Raw genomic sequence first — 16241 nt, 5'->3', positions numbered from 1 at the left:
AGCAAACAAGCCGTATCAGTCATGAGCCTTGAAAAAGGCCCACTGATTTCTCAGGACCCTTGTCGTTAAAGGCATCTTTACAGGCAGGTCTTTGAACAGTTTTTAGGATTTATATAATATGAAGACATAAAATTTTCAAAACTAAAACTTCAAGAGGTTTGCAGCAACTGAGATTATTAGGAGGGGCATCTCTTGACCTTTGGCACAGTGGAAAATTTGTATTCATTAGTTTTTTTATTTACATGAATTCAAACTGATCAGACCCACCCACTCTGCAAACCTAATGCTAATTTACAAACAACGATGCCAGTCTGGTAGAAATCCCCGAATCCCAGCCTCACAGAGGCATCTTCGCAAAGGATATTTTCCGTCAGATCAGGGGAATTTCAGAGTCATCATCATTGTTAAATTAGGCAAGACTATATTCACTGAGCAGAGATCACATTAAGGTGATTACAGAGAAAGGGTCATGTTTTCTGTGTTCCTGTCCCCGACTTCAAGAACACGATCATTTAAACGAGTTTCTGTAATTGAAATGAGATGAATAGTTCTGCAGAGATAGTTTCCAATTCTAAAGGCACAGGTTTATAAAATTATATCAGCAACTAAAGATATTAAAACAAATGACAACAGAAATAGTTGAGCCAAAGTGCTTAGCTCTTAAGGAACATGGAGAATTAGGCTGACAACGTCAAAAGATTTTACATCCGTGTTCCTGAATAACTAGAGATAATGAGGTTGATGTTAAGAATGAAATTGACCATGCCTATCAGGTTGATAAATACTAATTTTAGTAAAAATCAACTGCAATTCAGTTTCTATTATTTGACTGCAGTACTAAAAGGTTAAAAATTGCCACCCATCAATATACAGTGATCCTTAGAATGTAGATCATAGTAAGACTTTATTTTCAAACAGAAGAGATGGATTTTGCTTCATGGTCTCCAGTCTTTCCCCCCATGTATCTACTGGCCAACTGGAGACCCTGGTGAGGCAGACACAGTGACCATGAGAACTGTTTGCCTGTGAGTGACGTTGAGGTGATTACAAAAATTTCAAGTGTTTTCTCATTAGTATAAATATTAAACCAACTAATTTACAAAAGCTAACCCAAAAAATTAGAAAAATAAGCTTCCCCCTACCCCAAGTTCCTAACAAATTCCTTGTGTCCTTCAGTTTTGACACAGAGAGCTGTATCACATTATTCACTGCAAAAGACACCTGGGATCAGAGAGAAACTAGTTTAGTATTGGAATGTCAGGCTTTGATCAGAGCACTAAGAGATTTGCCAGCTGCATTTCATGCCAGAAAGAGTGTGTGTGGACTGATCTATGGCTGAGGTTAGAAACTCCAAGTCTTATGAGCTTGAGTTACAGGGGCTTTTAAAGACCGTCTTAAGGGAGTAGAAAGAGAAGTTGGGGGGGGTGTGAAAATCCTTGGTGTTAGAGCTATGTCATCTAAGGCCTCATCATTCAAGTCCCTGGGGAGACCCAGCTGAGAAGAGGATTTTTGGTTTTGTTTTTAGTGTAATTATGTCCCAGATATTGCATGGGACATACTTAATGCTTAAAAAAAAAGTTATTGTTGTCTTGTATTTTTATTTGCTAAATATTGCAGCCTTGGCTTAGGACCCTGAACCAAAGGAAAATATAAAAGCAGAGCTCCAGGGAATTCCAAGTGAGTCAGTAGTTCAGGATATTGAGAAGGGAGGGTCATCATTTTCAACTGAAGAAGACAGAGTAAGGGAGCGGCGTAGATTAACTACGGCCATTAATTATAAAGCAGAGGGGTCTATTTCCCCACCCCTTGAGTTGGGGCTGGCTCTGTGACTTGTTTTAGCTGGCAGAATGCCACAGAGAAGATGAGGCAGACTTCTCCAGCCTGGCCTCAGAATGTCTGGCAGCTTCCATCCTCACCCTCCAGGAACCCGAGGACCATCATGCCATGCAGAAGCCTGGGATGAAGGTCCAGGTGTAGAGAAAGGCTCAGGTGTCCCAGCCATCTCAGCTGAGAGCCCCGAACATGTGAGAGTCCATCCTAAATACAGACTCAGTCAAAACGGCAGCTCCCTGCAGCCTCATAGGTAAGACCAAGTGAGATACCAGCAGATCACTGATGCAGAGCGGATCGCAGAACCAGAGAAGGGAATGCTTGTTCTTCAGGAGAGGTAGAGAGGGGAGGAGAGAGAATCCCTAATGCCTCATCACTCAAATAGACAGCCAGTGTCTCACCTAACTCTAGAGTGGTGTGTGGGTATGTGGGCAAACAATCTCATCGGGTAAAGGGCAAACTAGGAGGGAAGGATGGAGAATGACCAAGACGACAGCCACCAGGAGTACTTGCACCTGAGCTAGAGGCAAACAAAGTGACAGCATATATCTAAAGTTCACCTGAACTTTGTACAGTAGAAATCCTGAGATCTTTTCTATGAAGAGAAAAATAACCATGGAAGCTTTGTGACCTTTATGCACTGTCTGTGGGGCTGGGTTCTAATATTTGGTTCTGCCTGTCACAAGCTTTTGGAAGAGTCACTATAAGGAAGAGGAAACACCTATGATGTGTGTTGTTGGGGGCGGGGCGGGGGTGGGAGAGGCAAGCAGAATTGACGCCACCAATGCTTTCGCAAGTCTTGCCCAAAGAGGAATGCTTTAATTGCCGGGGGCAGAATGGTCAGGTGAGTAGGAGGCAGAATATGCACACCCCAGACACAGCACCGGAAATATATCTAGGCTTTCCCGGGCAGACAGGCTTGGGATTATCCAACCTAGACTACCAGGGGGAAAGAAAGCCTCTAATGACGACCATCCTACTTTAACTCCCTTTTCCTCTTCCCAAACCACTCTTTCCACCATAATTCAGGCCAAGGGTTCAAGCAAACGCTCCATGGTGAGAAGGTACTGAAGACAAAGCAAGGTGAGTCTAACGTGACTGACAGTCTAATACTTACCTTACAACGTCCTTGTAAAGATTAAATGATAGGATGTGCTCAGTATAAACACATGGCATATAACCCATGCTTGAGAAATGGTAGCTATGTCATCTATTTGTGGCTTTACAATAGGACTTAAGGCATCTACATACAACTGCTTTAAATTTTATGATGCATATGCTTATATATTTTTTTAGCCTGCAACTGCTTGATAACAGTGACTATATTTTGTTTTTGTGTGTGTGCTGGTCTATAACAGGTAGTTCCTGTGAAGTACTCCACAAATATTTGATGAATGAATGAATGAATGAATGGAATAAGACATGTTTGCTGAATTGCATAAAAAGAGGAATAAAAAGGAATGTGAATCAGGCATAGAAAACAAACTTATGGTTACCAAAGGGGGAAGGGCAGGGGAGGGATCAATTGGGAGTTTGGGCTTAACAGATACACACTACTGTATATAAAATAGATTAAACAATAAGGACCTGCTGTGTAGCACAGGGAACTATACTCAGTATCTTGTAATAACCCATAACAGAAAAGAATCTGAAAAAGACTAGATATATGTTTATATGTATAAATGAATCACTTTGCTGTATACCTGAAACGAACACACTGTAAATCAACTATACTTCAATTTAAAAAAAAAGGGAATGTGAATGTGAATATGCTTACTGTTTACAACCTAAATATGATACAATGAGGGTAGGCCACAGGCTCAATGCTAGGGCTCACAGAAAATCTTCCAGGATCTCTGTGTACCTGTATCTAGCAGAGCTAGAGACCCCTCTAAAACAGCCAAGCCAGGGAGATGTTTCCCCCTTCTTTCCTATTTTTCAGTCCTAGAAACACTATAAACATGGGAAGCTGAAAGTATGGTCAACATTTGATATTCCTCTCATGTGTTTGTGCCTCTAAAGGACTATCAGAGGTACATGCTAAAGTACATAATCTATAACACCAAATTACAAACCCAGTTAGGACACCGTCCAGGAGGTGAACATGGCCGGCCACAGAGGACACGAGAGTACCAGATGTTTTCAAAGAGAATAAAGTGTGACTTGAGTTGAAAAGATGAATGAGACTCAAACAGAAAAAAAAAAGGGGGGGGTGGGGACTAGAAAGATGGAAAAAAAATATGCTCATTACTCCTCAGAATGATCAGCTATAAATATGGATTAGGTACCTGGTCCCAACTAGTTCGCTTCCCAAAACATAAAAGCTCTTCCCAAAACAGTAAAGCACGCTATGCCAAGGCCACATTTGGTTTGTCTTCTAGTTTTTAATTAATCAGCCCCCAAATACCCTGCAAAGGCCTTGATATGAAAATTATTTGTTAATGGCTTGGTTAAGGTGACCTACATGTGTAAGGGATCTGGAATCCCAGCTCCCTCAAATAAGCAAGGAGAGTCAGCTAAAGTTGGAGAATATTTCCACCATTCTGAGGACTGCCTGGATGAAAGTCAACTTAGAAAACTCAGTCTATTTCATAGATAAATGATTCTTGGTTCGCTGTGCCTACTCACCGTGGTCAAGGATATATTTCACAATCTCCCCGTTGCCGGTTTTAGCTGCGTAGTGAAGGAGTGAACAGTGGTCTGGTCCCTGAATTAGCAGGCTGCCTCCATTTTTATAGCTTTCTATTAGCTGAAAAAGAGACACAGGAAAAGCAGCTCAGGCACAGTCCAGAACAAGGGAAACAGCTAACCGGTGATAAAATAAAACTAATGTAACAAACCACAAATGTCTCCATCCTCAGAGGACACAGAGAAAAGTCAAAGAGATGAAGTAACCATTCCTGGGTCTGTGTTATCACTCAAATAGATGGCCAGTGTCTCAGTTAACTCCAGAGAGGGTATGTGGGTACTGAACAGCCTAAGGAAATGGAAACATGCTAAATTACTTGTTCCTTTTCTGTTTTTTGTCTTTAACTTTTCTGGGCACTGGTCTCTGTCTCAAGGGAGTAAAGGGTGGAGAGAAGAATAAAAGATTCCCTATGCTGGCTCAGCGTTCTCTTGAGTGAAAGAACAATTAAGTCTATAGGCAGGAATAGCTTGATGTCTGGTAGCTAAGCTCCTTCCCCGTCCTTTAGTTTTTTCTCCAATCTCTAATGAGCCTAGCTACCGAGTACAGAAGCTGCTTCCCATTTTCCTGCATGCGCTCACAACACATATGCACACGGCAGACACAGGCACACCCATGTATGTCTCCTTCCTTCATCCAGATCTGCAGTCCAGCCTGCATGCCTTCTGCCCAACGTATACCCAACAAGGCTTGAGATGATCCATGGGATAAGAACCAGAAGGGTTCAGAGAATGTAGTAGTAGAAACCTAAAAGACTTCAAACATGAGAACAGCCTGGAAAAATCAGATACTGCAGCCTGGGAATTAGGTGGCTAAATGAGGACACAGTCTAAGTTTGTGAAATACTGAACATTATAGAAAGTGTAACTGGATCTCCGTTCTCTACACTGCAGTATATCAGAACAAGAAGAGCCTTTCTGGAGCTTCTAAAAGGTAGTTTTAGGATAAGTAAGAATCAAATAACTCAGCAGGATATAAGCAAAAGGAATGTGTCTTCCACCAAGAAGTTAGATGGCAAGCATTATAAAAAATCAAACAACTCACAAGGTTAAAGAGAGTAAACTCACAGTTCACGCGTTCACTCAAAATCATAGAACCGCCACGTGTCAGATGCCAATGAAACAAAGATGAATACAACTCGGCCACTGGCCTCCAAGACCTTGCCGTCCATGGGGGAGACAGATGTGTAAAGAATTGCACAGAGACGGAGAAGAACCTGAGGAGGGTAGCACAGGGCACTCATAGGGGATGGAAAAAAGTCAGGAAAGACTTCCTAGGAAATTGATCAAAAAGGAGTCGTTGAATGGATGTAAGGAATCTATGGGGTTTTCATGCCTAAACTGTAAAGCAAAGGAACAGGAAGAAGTAGCTAATTGTCTTCCACAAAAATCGAAGAGAATCCTGTTCTGTTCAACTGTCTCGTCTCACAATGACACTTCCATTCTTTGTGGGCAGATCCACAGAGGATTTGGGCTCAAAAGAATAGCAGAGACCCAATCCATCAGCTGCCCTGATTCTGCCTTTCTGTGGTGTTTATAGACACTGTGAATGTTAAGTTAGTCCACGGGCATTTTATGCAGCCCAGTGTATAGGAGCCGCTCATGATAACCTTCACACAGGGATGATCCTGGGTTTTCTGTTCTCGGCTCACTGGTGCACTGCCACCCCCCCGCTCCCCACCCAACCTCTCTCTATCGCTCTCCATCCCTTACACACACACACACACACACACACACACACACACACACAGTGTAATATTTAATATTTATTGTACTTTCTACATGGGATAGAAAAATGAAAGAAGATAGAGAAGAAAAAAGAAAAGGGGGAAAAAGTACTTGGGAAGGAAAAGAAAAAAAATGACAGAAAGAAAAGAATGAAAGAGAAAAATCCTAAGCCTTTATATTTTACCTCTCAGTAAATAAGGTGTTATTAAGTCATTTCTTAGTCATTTAGGAAATAATTACAAGAGAGAATGAAATAAGACAACCAGCTGAATATACTGATTTCCCATCTGTCAAATAATTCTCTACTAAGTACCAAAAAAAAGTGTGGTAATACACCCAGGGACCTGGAAAATCTGTTGCCTAGACTGAACGTATATACAAAATAAAATGAAAAGGTTTCAAATGTACAACAGTTTGCAAAATTTTCTGGTTTAGAAGCTCTGCAAGGGCAGGAATCAGGTCTTAACTCAGCCTCTCTTTCCCACAGAATCCACTATAAGGCCCTACAGGGAGTATAGGATAGTATTGGTTTAATCCACTGCTGGGAAATGGCACCGAACGCATAGGTACCCACACTGCTTAGACAGCACTTTCCTCTTGTGGGTAACAATTCCTAGTAACACTATGATCTGGACAGTGGCACAGGCACCATTCCCAGGATTATGTGTCTAAAGATGGCAGTTTATCAAGATGCTGGCAACCTTCTCACCATTTGTCTTCTGCTAGTAACCTGTTAAAACTGTAGCACAGAGATTTTGCAGTTTATTCAACAGATGTGCTTCAGAAGAACTTGTATACAAGGGCAGTGCTTCTCAGCTTTCTTTTAAGGCTTCTGGTTTCTCCATATGCAGTGGTGCCATACTCCACGAGTAAGGCAGAGTCTCTGCCCAGGAGCAGTTGTCGATATTACAGAACAGATCAGTGCCAGTGTGGGTTATACAGGGATATGTGGGCAGTCTAAGTCCTGATGCCTGAAAATAACTTGGGGCCAAATACAGCTTTTAGGGTATTCATAGATTATATTATATTTTATAACAAATATTTGCCTCCCCACTATGTTTAGCTACTAAAGAAACACAGATTAACACTATATTAATAAAACAGCTATCATTTTAGAGTCCCTGCTATGTAACAGGAACAGTCTTAAGAGCTTTACATGAATTTTACATTCAATCCTCACAATAAAGCAAAGAGAGGGGCAATGTGATTCCATTTTACAGATGAAGAAACTGAGGCACAGAAAGAATTAGGTAATTACACAAAGTCACGTATACGGTGAATGGCAGAGCCAAGATCTGAACCCACGCAGTCTGACTTCAGAATTCGCATTCACTCTAGAGGCAAGCAGTGACCACCTCCTTCCCTCTGAACTTCCCTCTGAACTAAATTCATCAGAAAACATGAGCACAAATCAAAATACTCGAGGCAGATCAGAGCATCTTCTTCTGATTCACTGTGATCCCGGAAGTTCAAAACTGTAATAATGTCGCAAGATGTAGGCTCTTGCCTAGAGAATGTATTTCTGGGTATTGTCCAGGTTATTCCTACAGATGCATTCATTTAAAGACCTATCTAAAAAGAAATCTTTAAACTTCAAATTTCAGAGAGGAGGAATTCCAAGCACTGTGAGGACTGCCTCCTGGGGACATGCATCGGTTGTATCTAGTCAAGGCAAATAGCGCAGTGCCTTTGCACAGACCCTTTGCTATTAGGAGATATAGAGATGCTGTGAAGACCCCTCTCATCCTCTCTTCTCAGTCCTCAAAAAGAGCATCCTTCCTCCTTCTAACCAGCTAGTACCAGGGGGATGAGAAACGATATACGGGATCATGAAAATTTGGTGAGAAATGATGTTGATTTAAAGTTCTTAAAGAATCACCAAAAGTTCTGGTAGGAAGATATCTTACCTTCATAAGATCACCAGCTATTACTGCCTGCAAAATTGCTGTGGAAGACAAAAGAGAGATGTCCCATTAGTAGAAGACCCTCTCATTAAAATATTATAAAGGGCTGGATCCGTATTTTGGAGACACAGTCTACATTTGGGGCAGGAACCAGGGGAGGACAAACATGCTGAAGGGTGAATCTGGGAACAGACTAAGGCCTTCCCTTTAGCCCTTCCCTACCTGGGCACTCATCTCATACATCATTCTAGAGCCTACCTGAGACCCCTCCAGCCCAGGTACAGTAAAGAGAACATGAAATTTAGAGCCACACATATTGGATTCAAATCTTAGCCCTGACCCTTACAGGCTGTGGAATACTGGGCGAGTTCTTTAACCCCTCTGAGCCTCAGTTTCCACATCTGTAAAACAGCAAGTCTCAATTGTATAGGATCCTTCAAAGGATTAATTCAATCATCTAAATGTTCTTAACTCATCCACTGATGCAAAGTAGGTGCCTAATCATGATTGTTTCTGGTCCCTTCTTTCTAGTTCCCTCTACTTTGTCCTTTTGGGGTTCAAAAATCAGTAGTAATTTTGTTTGTGTGTTTTATAATTATAAATAAATACCTACTGCTATGGAAAGAAGGACAAGAGACAGTAAAGAAGAAACACATATTTTGATTATGTTCTGAAGAAGATAACCGTATATTTAGCATAAAATTCATTGGTGATTCTTATAGAAAGAACTCTAGAAGTCCTAGGTAACCTAAACTAATTGTAAGACTATGTAGCCGAGGGGAAAAATATATAAGTACCTGTGCCTTTCATGTGGGGTGTAGAAGAGGAATGAGAAAATATAACGGATAAAAGGGGGAAAGAATACATGAGTGTCTAATGACAATTATGGTTCCTAAAGGGAACATGTGTATTAGGTCGAAAATGGTCCCTTTAGAAGAATAAATACTTAGATTCTAAAACTGCTCAATAAGAAGATTATTTTAAGGCTTTAAAGTCACCAAAAAAATTAGAAGATTTAAAATTTATTTTTCAAAGTGTCATTTTACTCTTCTTGTTTCAGAGTCTCTCATACAGAGTTAGCCAAAAATGTAGTATCAGGTATCAAAGTACATGGAGCCCTTGACCGTCACTGAACAAAGCCCTTGAAGCATTTATGATGAGCAGTTATGAGCCCTGGGTGACCAGAGGCAAAGGACCACAGGCATGTTAAACTCGTTCAATGGCCCAGGGCTGAGTGCCTTCCCTCAGCCTTGAAAACCTGTGGAAATGATGAGGGTTCCTTGGGCATAGGGGAGGAAGAAGAATGCAGGAGGAATAGAGAAAAAGGAAGAGCAGGAAAGAGAGGGAAGAATGTTTCTTTTCCATGACAAGCGGTAAGCAATCTGCTTTTTTCACCTCCCTTTGGCTCCCAGCACAATGCTCTTTGTACGCTATCAACGCACACCAATCAGTTGTTGAACTGATTGAAAAGAGAGCAAGGAGAAAAGGAGTGAGAAGGCAATGGAGATAAAAATGACAGAAAGGGAATTAATAAAACGTTATGCATCCAAAGAACCCAAGAAACGTGTCTCACTCCTCCTAGTATAGATGCGACACTGGGGTTCAGAGTGCAGTGACTCTCTCGGGGCGCAGAGCCAACGGTGGCCCCATCAGCACCGTAGTGCAGGTCCCTGTGACCAGTCCCAGCCTCTGTCCAGTGCCCTCTGGGAGGTCGCCCTGTAGAAGCTCTACTAGGCTCTGTGAGGCTTACGGAAAATGGAAGAGAATAGTCTAAAGGTTATCAAGCTTATAGTGTTGTGGAAAAGGCGCTGGATTGGAGTCTAATTCCAATCTCTATAATTTACTAGATATGTAAATTTAAGAAATCATCCAAACTTTGAACCAATTTTCTTATGTAAAATAAGGTTAACAGCTGCCCTGCTTAACCTCTCTGTAGTAAAGATGAAACCTAAAAAGTGCTGTATAAATAGGATAAGTTATATTGACAGAAGGGGTAGAGTACTTTTGTGACTATACGTAAGTACATGAAAGAGACATACAAACACTTCAGAAGGAGCCTAGCAATGAGGGTAAATTGGTGGTGGAGTCAAACAGACACCTCTCTGTTCATAGGTCCCATCAGAAGTGAGGCATGGATGAAGGAGCCAGTGGGATGGTTGGTGCTTCACCCCAAGATGTCAACTGTATCTCAGAGGACAGGGAGGGAGAGGCAGGGGAAAGTATGAGCAATTGCAGGTCTGGGAGAACGACTCAGTCTGGGCTTTTATACTGTAGGATGTTCTCTTGACTGAGGTAGAGTATCCATTTAGGAAAGAAATAAGGTTAGGGAAATTGCCTGAGAAGGCAGCTAATGAAGAGCCTTGAAACTTACATGCAGAAGTTCCTAACAATGTAGAGCCTGCGTTTTCAAGACCATGTTGGAACATTTCTCAAGTTTAAAAGAAAGAGAAAAAAGAAAGAATAAAGGGGAGAGAAAAGAAAAGTGAATTCGCTAATTTAAAGCACCAGTGAATAAAATTTGGTGCATATAAGCAAGAAATCAGGATGATAACAAAAATTCCCCAGGATAAATACTACTGAAAGAGCCCTGAAAATAAATGAATGAATGAACAAATGAATGAATTAATGAGAGGCTGGAGGAAAACTTATGCTAGCTGCGGAGTTCAAAGGATTGTTGGAGGAGGTGAAATTTAAGGTGACTCTTCCACAATAAGTGGATTTAATTAGCAAAGAAGATTTGGAAAATCCTTAAAACATGAAGGGAAGATATGAACAAGGACTTGGAAGTTAAGAGTCATGTTGTCTGAGGTGCCCTGGGAAGAATTCTGCATTATCACATCTGAGGCTGGGTTGTCTTAGGTCATAACTGTAGAGTTCCTAAGGGACTGCTCCAGGGAGCACGCTATGTCAAGAGAAGGAACCTGGATTTTCATCCCAAGAGTAATGAGAAGCTATGGAGGCATTAAAAGTAAATCGAGGATCGTATAAATGTCCTGACACATGCCAGTTGGATTCTGCCCCTTCCCTCCCGCAAACAGAGTTACGACCTGCTCTCAGCTCAATTGCTCCGGATTACCCCCATTACGGCGGCTTTCCATTGCTACCTCAGACTCACTCAAAAGCATTTTTATTTATGTCTTTTGGTTTCCTACAGCCTCCCAATTTAAAGTCCCCATGAACAGATAGAAGAGCATATAAAAGAATCATAACCACAAATAATTTCCAATTGTACTGGAGACAGAAAACATGAATATTCATTTTTAAGTCAAGCAATACACTCAAGGGTAGCTATTATGCAAACATTATTAGGCACAAGGCCCTCTTCTCTACTGATTAATGTCCTTCCCTCCTGAACACTGTTGCTTAAGATTTGCTCTGCATAAACAGAGCCTGAATCCATTAGTATTCAACTCCAGATAATAACCTTCCGAAAGAGCAAGCTTAAAAACAAATAATGAGTTATGATTACAGTATTATTCTTTATTATTTCTTCAGCTCTGAGCCTGCCTTCTTGCCTTTTCCAAAACTCCTTCATAACTGAGGCAACGATGCTCCCAAATTCAAAAGAACAAGGGAAGTCAAATGGCCAATGGGACACAAGCATTACTGAGTAGGTGGATACTAAGTTTCCCAGACAATTAAATCACATAAACTTAGACAGTCAGACAGGAAAGTAAGGGGGTAGAGAACTGAAAAGTTTGTCAGTTTTAGCGTTTAGAAGTTGAATCATTAGTTCACAAGAAATGGTTTATTTTTCCTTCAGCGCTGTGCCTTCCAATCAATTGCTAAACAGTAAACATCCTGAGAGAGAAAGCTGGAACTGAAAAGTCAGGACTACCAGGAAGGAATCACTGTCTTCCTTCTCACAGCCTCTCTCCTAGGCCTGGACTCCCAAAAGCCCGGACATCTTTAGCCATCGGTGCACAGAAGGGAAAAAAATGACTCCTATCGCCTGGAATCACGATGGGGAGAACACAGTCCAAGGGCCCGCTGGCTGGCTCGCCTGCTTCTGCCGTGCCAGGCCCTGTTCAAGGCTGACTGTACAAAATATACTCCATCCTCTCAGAGAGCTGATATTTTGGCAAGAAATCCAAATTAGGAAGGAATATGTTTTAATTGAGTCTAGAATCATACTGCCTGAGTTTAAGTCTTGTGAGTACCGTTAACTAGCTATAACCTTGGGCAATTAACCAAGCTTCAGCTCTCTCATTAGGAAAATGAAGATAAAATCAGTCCTTTTGAGTCTCTGCCTTGCAAGTAAGCTCAAGAAACAGCTACTCTGACCACTGTGGTCTTCTGTGTAGAACACCATGGAATACTGATGTTTTTAACACCATTACACAGAAATGAATCACTTTCTTCTATGAAATGAGAAGTTTAGACTAAGGTCAACTATAGCTCTAGAACATGGCATATGACTACTTCCAAAGGGATAGTTTAAGGTTGTGAAGTTTGCTTTGCAGACAAAAATATTTGTAAATAAAAAAGAACTTGGCAAAGCCACATGTATGTTTATAAATCTCAATAAATCAACCAAGATAACTACGCTGTCTATAAAGAGTCACAAGCCTGAGCATTTATGTCTATTTAAAATTTTTAATCTTTCATGTTCAGCTATTTTTCAGTTTTAAAATTAATATTCTGTTGCTGAATTGTTTGTCACTTGCCAATGATGGCAGTCATCTAAATCTTTTTTTTTTTTACTTGTGGAAGAAAAAATTAAATGTGACAACAAAAACTGTTGAACAAAGAATGGCTTGTGGAGGCCGAGGCGGTAAAAAACAGTTGATTCATCGAGAATCATAAATATACGTCTGGCTTTGCCAAGTTCTGCATACTTTTTACTCCTCAATATTTACATCTGCAAAGCAAGAATCACAACATAAAACTAATGCTTCAGAAGCCATATTCCACATTGCAGAGCTCTATTTGGCCTTAGTCTAACCCTCTCATTTCATAGATAAGGAAAATGGGGCTTGAGAAGTAAATTGACTTTTCCAAGGTCACACAGATAGTTAGCAATCCAGCTGAGAGACAGAAGGGCGCTTGTCTCTTTTATTTTTATTATTTCTTTTCTATTTTCTTTTATTATTTCTGACTCCTAGGTCAGAGTTCCTTCCACCATGCTGTTTCTTCTTTAACTTGGAGCAAGGTGAGCAAAAATTAAAACAACCCCAAATAAAAGGTTCATGAATGCATCACATAGAAAATAAAGTCAATTTATGGCTTTAGGCTGCAACTCCTTTTATGCCAAAGCAGACACTGAAAAACAAGGATCCCTACGGCGAATGTCATGTTCACAATTCCCTTGATCTGATCACAACAGGTGTCTTCACACTTTTCCTTAATTACTTACTGCTCAGCCGCCAGAGAGTCTGCACTGTCAGATGCCCAAAAGCTTACTTCTCTGCATAGCTTTTCCTGCATTTTCCTTAGCAGCAGCATTCTGTTCAATTTTTCTACTTTGTGAGCAGCAAGCCCTGGTACACGAACAACAAACTGAAGGCTTAGCTCCCAAAATGGAGTTTAATATAATCGTGAACCATAGCAAAGGTAATCTAACACACATTTAATGGATAACTATGGTGAATTATGCTAATTAGGCACAAAGGAGGAAGCAGCTCATGAAAATGACTGATATTTGATATTATTTTACATAGTCATACTGAACAAACCCAAGACGAGGTGAAAGAAGGGAGGAACTAGATATCTCTAAAGACCTCTGCATTTGAATCTAGGCCTCAAGGAAGTTTTGACAATTGATAATAAGATACATGCCAAGTTCTTTGCTAATAATAGCCAGAATACTAGGGTTCTTCATAATATATTAGAACTCAAGATTATAAGAATAATATAATGACACATAAGCCTGTATCCGTTCCCTATTACTGCACAGCAGACCATCCCAACATGCAGTGGCTCTAACACGGCAATTATGTATTTTGTTCAAAAGCTAATATTTGGGCTGGGTTGAGCGGAAATATCTGCTCTATCTGGCATCAGCTGGGGCAGCTTCACTGAAAGCTCCAAGCGCCACTTTACAGATCACACGCACAACTGGTAACTGGGAGCTCTGCTCGCGCGGGCTTCCTTGGGTTGCTTGGGCTTCCTCCTGAAATGCTGACTGTTTCAAAAGCAACCATTCCAAGGGAGCCCAGTGGAAGTCACCTTGCCTTGGAAATCACACAGCGTCACGTCTGCTCTGCCTCAGGCTTAAGTTCGCCCATATTCAAGGAAAGGAGCCACATACCTCATAGCTCGATGAAAAGAACGTCAAAGTCCTGCTGCAAGAAGAATATGTGGGATGGGAGATGCCGCTGTCGCTGTTTTTGGAAAACACAAGCCGTCACATCCCACACTTGCATCGTGATGTGCGTGGAGTCAGTGGGTTGGTGCTGACTTTCGGTTAGGGTTGGGAACTGACCAAGAACAGTAGCTTCTGTCACCTGTGTGATCTATGGGAGTGTATCTGCACAGAGTGTCATCTCTTTGACATCATGAGTATCTCGGCAGATAAATAAGAAAAGGTGGAAGACTACTTATCAGAAGGACCAGCTTCTTGGAGCGGGAAGTGCAAGGCAAGTAGAAGACTCTGCAGACAACAAATGCTGGTTGAACTGAATTAGGAATTCTGTACAAGGTGTGCTCTCTTTAATCATCAGATGTGAGAAGAGACTGCCCCTCCTCTTTTTCTTCTCCAGTCAGGCAAACACTCACAGAACTCTAGTCCTATATTCCTCAAGCTCTGCCGACTGGCGTCTCCTCCACTGCTGAAATATCGAATGGAGGGTTACAGGGCACACACCTCACACAGTTTGTCATCTTATCATCTCGTCGTCATTGGGATTAACCCATCAGTGGCATCTAAGGGCCATTAAATGCTACAGTGGTCTAATACTCAAAGACCACCTGTGCCAAATCCCTCTTAGCATGTGCAACCAGAGACGGAAGACATAAATAGGTTTTGTGTCTCTCTAATGACAGAGTTAATCCTCAAATTCAATTAGTCCCTGCTAATTGAATCCATGAATGTATATGGGTTCTTTCCATCTGCTACAGCGATCTTTTTGAAGCTGCTATTAGCATGGAAGAGGTTTCCTGTTTGGAGAAAAAATAAACAGCCCCCATCCAGTGTTCCCTCCTGGCAGAAAACGTGCACCTTGCTGCCAGAGGACCAGGACGTGCTCCCTTCAGAAACAGTCAGTTCCATTTCCCTTATACAGCACTGGAATGATCTATAAACAGTGCAGGAACCAGATGTCTCTCCCAAACATCCCACTTGTTTATCTCTTGTTGTGAAATTGTTCTCTGGTTGTTTTACATGTTTAAGTCCCATCTCTGCAATTAAGCCACAAGCACAGGGACTGTGTTTTTCATATTTTCCCTCTTTGTTTTATCCATGCTCCACCTTTCAATGAAAACTCTATAGTACAGGAAATACATGAAGTGCTTACTAACTGCCTGGTGGATACTTAAGGTCTGGTGATTCAGCTGGCTATCATTTCAATACTCTTCAAACTCTGGGTCAAGGAAGACGTTCTGAGGAACAGAAGAAAGTCTACTTTACTGGCCCCTGCTACACCTGGCAGTAAATTTTGGAGCTGAAAATAGTTCCGTATCTTTTTAAGGTATATAGTGGTGTTTATTAGAGGCAGTGACACACCATGGTAAGTATCTCAATAAACCAGAAATGGTTACATTATGGGTCAAATGAGAGCCTTACACTAAGCAACGCTGCATGTTACTTCCTAGGACATTGGTAGTAAGCCGTGGCTCACTGTTAAAACAAATGTCATAGGTTAATTAATCTGCCTTGGGCATTGGGTTAGAGAAGACAAGTTCCCAAGTTAAGGGGTCAATTGGGTTCATACTCTTCCGCAGTCACAACGTGTTACTTTCCACCAACTGTGAAAATACGTGCTAACACTAGTCACAGGGGGACCAGAGAAGTTCTTGAAAATACCTTTTTGACAGTCTGTACAGCTCAAAATTCATGTTTTCTCTAGTGACGACAGGTTAATATTATCATTTTTGGATGAAGTGGTTCGACACACTTTTTTATGTAGTACCATCTTCTAAAGGAATATCCCATTA

The 16241-nt window shown here is 41.3% G+C and overlaps 1 protein-coding gene across 2 annotated transcripts in view; it reads right to left on the bottom strand.

The window, feature by feature from the left end:
* The window catches only part of DGKI (diacylglycerol kinase iota), a 452138-nt gene that overhangs the window by 22092 nt on the left and 413805 nt on the right, over positions 1-16241 (bottom strand). For both annotated transcript variants that reach the window (XM_030759800.2, XM_022580220.3), the window contains 2 exons: positions 8151-8188; positions 4459-4579 (listed from right to left, as the gene is read on the bottom strand). In XM_030759800.2, coding sequence (XP_030615660.2) covers positions 4459-4579; positions 8151-8188 — 159 coding nt within the window. The remainder of the gene's footprint in view (positions 1-4458; positions 4580-8150; positions 8189-16241) is intronic.

Source organism: Delphinapterus leucas, chromosome 9 (genome assembly GCF_059928025.1).
Source record: "Delphinapterus leucas isolate spDelLeu-1000000601 "Yukka" chromosome 9, BTC_Dleu_Yukka2, whole genome shotgun sequence".
Lineage (NCBI taxonomy): Eukaryota > Metazoa > Chordata > Mammalia > Artiodactyla > Monodontidae > Delphinapterus > Delphinapterus leucas.
Note: the sequence above shows the minus strand (reverse complement) of the source record. Positions and strands in the feature narration are given on the sequence as shown.